Source organism: Apium graveolens, chromosome 10 (assembly GCF_009905375.1).
Source record: "Apium graveolens cultivar Ventura chromosome 10, ASM990537v1, whole genome shotgun sequence".
NCBI classification, from domain to species: Eukaryota; Viridiplantae; Streptophyta; class Magnoliopsida; order Apiales; family Apiaceae; genus Apium; species Apium graveolens.
This window is the reverse complement of record NC_133656.1, coordinates 183,132,336-183,137,076: the sequence shown is the minus strand read 5'-3', so window position 1 is coordinate 183,137,076 and position 4,741 is coordinate 183,132,336. Positions and strand designations below refer to the sequence as shown.

The window sequence follows — 4,741 nt, the reverse complement described above, 5'->3', positions numbered from 1 at the left end:
TGTCGAGATACTGTCATTGATTCTAGAGTTGACGGATTACAGAGGATTTTTGAGACCGATCCACGTTTCATGCAACTTCAATATCCATTACTTTTCCCTCACAGAGATATTGGATATTATCGTGAGATCCCATTAAATAGACCTGTGAAGCATTCTTAGAGAGCCGTAGAAGTACCGAATCTGAAGATCCTGACGAAAAAGGTGCTAGAAAGTATATTACAATGAGAGAGTTTTATAATTATAAACTAATGATACGTCTTTCAGAAGGTACAAATATGTTATTTGACGAAAGTATAATTTCTCATTCAGCTGTTGAACTTTGTGATAATTAGTTTATATTCGATGAATTTATACCTTCTACTGTAACAGGTTTGACACCACATCTTGGAGGTCGTTTATGGCAGCAATATGTTGTGGATGCTTTCACTGTAATTGAGCGGTACAGATTGGACTGGATTAGAGACCATCAAACTACTATAAGATCTGACCTCTACCATAATACCAGAGATGCAATGCAAAAGGGAGATAGAAATCCATCCAATATTGGTAAAGCAATCATTCTTCCCGCTTCATTCACCAGAAGTAAGCATTATATGACTCAGTATTTTAAAGACTCATTAGCAATATGTCGAACTTTAGGACATCCTTTATTGTTCCTTACTATGACCACTAATACAAAATGGCCCGAAATTCAGCACATGTTAAAATATATGCCTAATGTTGATGTTGCTGATGCACCTGATGTTGTAGCTAGAGTCTTTAAAATGAAGCTTGATCAACTTATGGATATGATTAAAAAAAATTATTTTGGCAGATGTATAGGAGGGATCATTTTAGCTAAGTTTTTTTATACTCATTTTATTATTCATAAATTGTTCTATCAAAATGCACTTTTAGTATATATTTTGCCTGGTACTAACCGTTTTTCTACAATATTTCCATAGTGATGCATGTAATTGAATTCCAGAAGCGTGGATTACCTCACGCTCATATATAAATTTGGTTGCACCCCGACGATAGACCTAAAACAACTTAGCAAATTGATAAAATGGTATCAGCTGAAATTCCCGATCCAGAAATTGATCTAGTTGGATATAATGCCGTGAGCAATTATATGATCCACGGACCATGTGGTCCTGATTATACTAAATCTTCATGCATGATCAAAGGCAACTGTATAAAGCATTTTCCTAAGCGGTATTTTCATTAACATCCTTGAATTATAAATACTTTACTTTGTTAATAACTCTAGTTTTATTACCAGATTTTTTATAATTTTAAAAATGTTTTATTACAGGTATAATTCTCATACAATTTTTGATTAGTGTGGATTCCCCATATATAAAAGAAGGAGGACTGGAATTATCATTAACAAGAAGGGAGTCAATCTTGATAATCGCTTTGTTGTCCCATTCAATCGCGATCTTTTGGTGCATTTTCAATGTCACATGAATCTGGAGATTTGCAATAATTCAAGATCATTAAAGTACCTTTCCAAATACTGTCTAAAGGGTCATGACACGGCAACAATGTGTTCGAGGAAAACACGTACAAGTACTTCTGCAACAATCCCAAAAAAAGCACCAAAAGGTCCGATTGATGAGGTAAAACATTTTTTGGATGGGAGATATGTTTGCGCGTCAGAAGCATTTTGGAGGATATTTGCTTTTGACATTCATTCCCGTTGGCCATCGGTAGAGAGGTTACCGATACATTTACCAGGCGAGAACCATGTTTCGTTTAAGGCTGGAGATGTCTTGGAGGATGTTTGCGACAAGGAAATATAAAAAAAAAACCAAGTTAGAAGCATGGTTTGATGCAAATCAGACTTTCCCAAATGCGAGGAATTATAGTTATTCTGAATTTCTAAATAAATTTACTTGGCATCCTCAACCTGGTATCTGGAAAGAAAGGAAATGAGGAGATGTTATTGGGAGACTCTCTGAAGTGCATTCATCAAGTGGTGAACTATTATATCTCCGCATGCTGTTACTTAGGAAGAAAGGTTCCATGTCTTTTGAAGATCTTAAAACTTTTAATGGACACATCCACGAAACATTCAAGGAAGCTTGTGCGGCCCTTGGTCTTCTACAAAATGATAACCAATGGCATGAAGCAATTTCCGAGAACTCCCATACATTATTGCCTCCACAGTTATGTGCAATGTTTGTCAATATTTTGGCATATAGTCCTATTTCAGATCCACTTAGACTTTGGGAAGCTAATTGGCAATGTCTGTCAGACGGTGTTCTCATCGTCAGGCGATATATGCTTAATGATCTTCATCTATACCTATTAGACGAAGATTTGAAGAATGATGCACTTGCAGGTTTATATCTCATTATCATACCACCTGAATAATTAACATAAATATGTTTTAGATATTATATATAGTATACTTTTAAACTAACATAACACTTCATATATATTTGTGCCCGCAGAAATTGAAAAATTATGTAATGATATCGGGAAGAGTTTGAAGGACTACGCGACAATGCCATTTCCAAGTGGAGTTTATTTTAGCAATGTTGTTAACAGACTACTCCAAGATGAAACTTCATATCATAAAGAAGAACTCAAAATTTTGCATGAAAAGAATCATGGAATGCTCAACCCTGAACAGAAGAACGTTTACGATTCTATCATACAAAATGTTTATAATAAGGTAGGTGGTGTCTTCTTTGTATATGGAAGTGGAGGATGCGGTAAGACATTTCTATGGTAGACATTACGTTGTCGCCTTCGTTCAGAAGGAAAGATTGTACTTCCTGTTGCCTCATGTGGAATAGCAGCCGTATTGTTGCCAAGTGGTAGAACTGCACATTCAAGATTCCATATTCCTTTGAAACTTGATCAGGATAGTACAGCCGGAATCAGACATGGAACCGATATTGCAGAATTAATCCAACAAACTGATTTGATCATTTGGGATGAAGTGCCAATGCAACATCGTCATGCCTTTGAATCTGTTGACCATTCTTTGAGGGATATAATGTCTGCTATTGACAAAAGGAGAGCAAATAAGCCATTTGGTGGTATCACAGTAGTTTTTGGCGGAGATTATAGGCAGATTTTACCCGTGATTCCAAAGGCATCCAGAGCTGAAATAGTAGGTTCCACCCTCAATAAATCAAAGATTTGGGAATTTTTCCAAGTTTTTTTACTTAAGAAAAATATGTGGCTTCATGCAGGAAATACAGAAATGGAGAATAAGGTTATAGCGGATTTCAGTAAATGGCAGCTTTTAGTTGGTGATGGTAAAGTTGAGAACTTTAGTCCTGATGCAGACACTAGTGAAAAGCTAATAAAGATTCCAGATCAATATGTTGTTCATACCACGCAAAATCCTATATAAAGTCTTTTCGAAATAACTTACCCGGATTTTATAAAAATATGTCTTCACATTCTTATCTAAGATCAAGAGCTATCCTAACACCAACTAATGTTGTGGTGGACGACATCAATAACAGCATTCTTGAGAAAATTCCTGGACGTCTACACACATATCTTAGTCAGGATTCAATTGATGATGCTGGTGATGAAGATAATGATTTCAGATCAGCATTTCCAGTAGAGTACTTGAACTCATTAAATATGCCTTGCATTCCTAAGCACGAGTTAAACATCAAGGTTGAAAGAGATATGTCCTAAGTCCAATCATGTATGAGGATTTAGGAATAACTTTTATGTAATCTGTTTTGATTTCATTGATATTAATAAAAGGCTTGTTTTGTTTTTATTGCGGGCTCTATCTATTTAAATGTTTAAATAAGATATACCATAGTTTATAGTAAAGCTTTTTATGGATTGTGATGAGATCATAATAATGAGACCTAAAAGATGATAACTCTAAACTTAAATAGTTCCTGGTCGTAGGATTACTAACTGGTAATTAATAATCCACAAAGATCGGTACATACTATGCTTGCTTCATTATGAAGGATGTCTGTTCTCATAGACATCTGTGTGGTGACACTATAGCTAGTATGTAGGTGCTTATTATAGAATAAGTTCACTGAACATGACTCACACAGCTGAACAACTGATGGAGTTCACTCACGTGTCAGCAGTTGTTCATATAGTGATAGTTGTACAAGTATCCTTAGACTTGAGGTCATCATAGTCATCTTGTGTACACTGAACTATGCTTTGGTTTAGTTCTTAGTCTCAAGGGACAATTATAAGGGCTCTATTGGATATAGGAATTTGTACACGAAGATAGTGTATGATCAATAAAAGATCTACCCCTTCCGGTGTAGGAAGAGAATGTTCGATGCTGATCCACTTATGTTAGTTCAGGAATCTCTGGCCAGAGTGAATGAAATTAGAAAGGAATTTATAATTTACATTAAATAGAACTAAGCATAGTGAATGGGAAAGCAAGTGATTAAATAAGATAGGCTTGACACAAGTTCCATGCCTTGTATTCAATCATGACATTGCAGGGTAGAAGGAATTAATTGTAGGGTAACTACTCACTGAATAGGTTCTTGGTATTATAAGCAGTGAATTCGTATTATCCGGATAGTCGCGATATGCTGAGAAGTATCCCTCACGATGTAGAATAAATATGATTAATTAATTAATCATATTTAATGAATTAGAGAATTTATATAAATAATGATAAAATAGTTTTATTATTATTTATTTCTACTACCGGCTTAATATTGAACCTACAGGGTCACACCATAAAAGAGAATGATTTAATGGTGGAGGAATTAATTAATAATGGCTGATAATT

General features: G+C 35.0%; 2 protein-coding genes across 2 annotated transcripts; both read left to right on the top strand.

The window, feature by feature from the left end:
* Positions 1 to 248: 248 nt before the first annotated feature.
* On the top strand, positions 249 to 1,787 carry LOC141691416 (uncharacterized). Its single transcript, XM_074496157.1, has 3 exons — positions 249 to 267; positions 370 to 755; positions 1,326 to 1,787. Exons 1-3 carry the CDS (start codon positions 249 to 251, stop codon positions 1,785 to 1,787), a joined length of 867 nt encoding a protein of 288 aa, XP_074352258.1.
* Positions 1,788 to 1,983: 196 nt separating this feature from the next.
* On the top strand, positions 1,984 to 3,355 carry LOC141691415 (uncharacterized). The gene is made up of 3 exons (XM_074496156.1): positions 1,984 to 2,329; positions 2,442 to 2,705; positions 2,751 to 3,355. The coding sequence occupies exons 1-3, from the start codon at positions 1,984 to 1,986 to the stop codon at positions 3,353 to 3,355; spliced, it is 1,215 nt and encodes a 404-aa protein (XP_074352257.1).
* Positions 3,356 to 4,741: the final 1,386 nt, after the last annotated feature.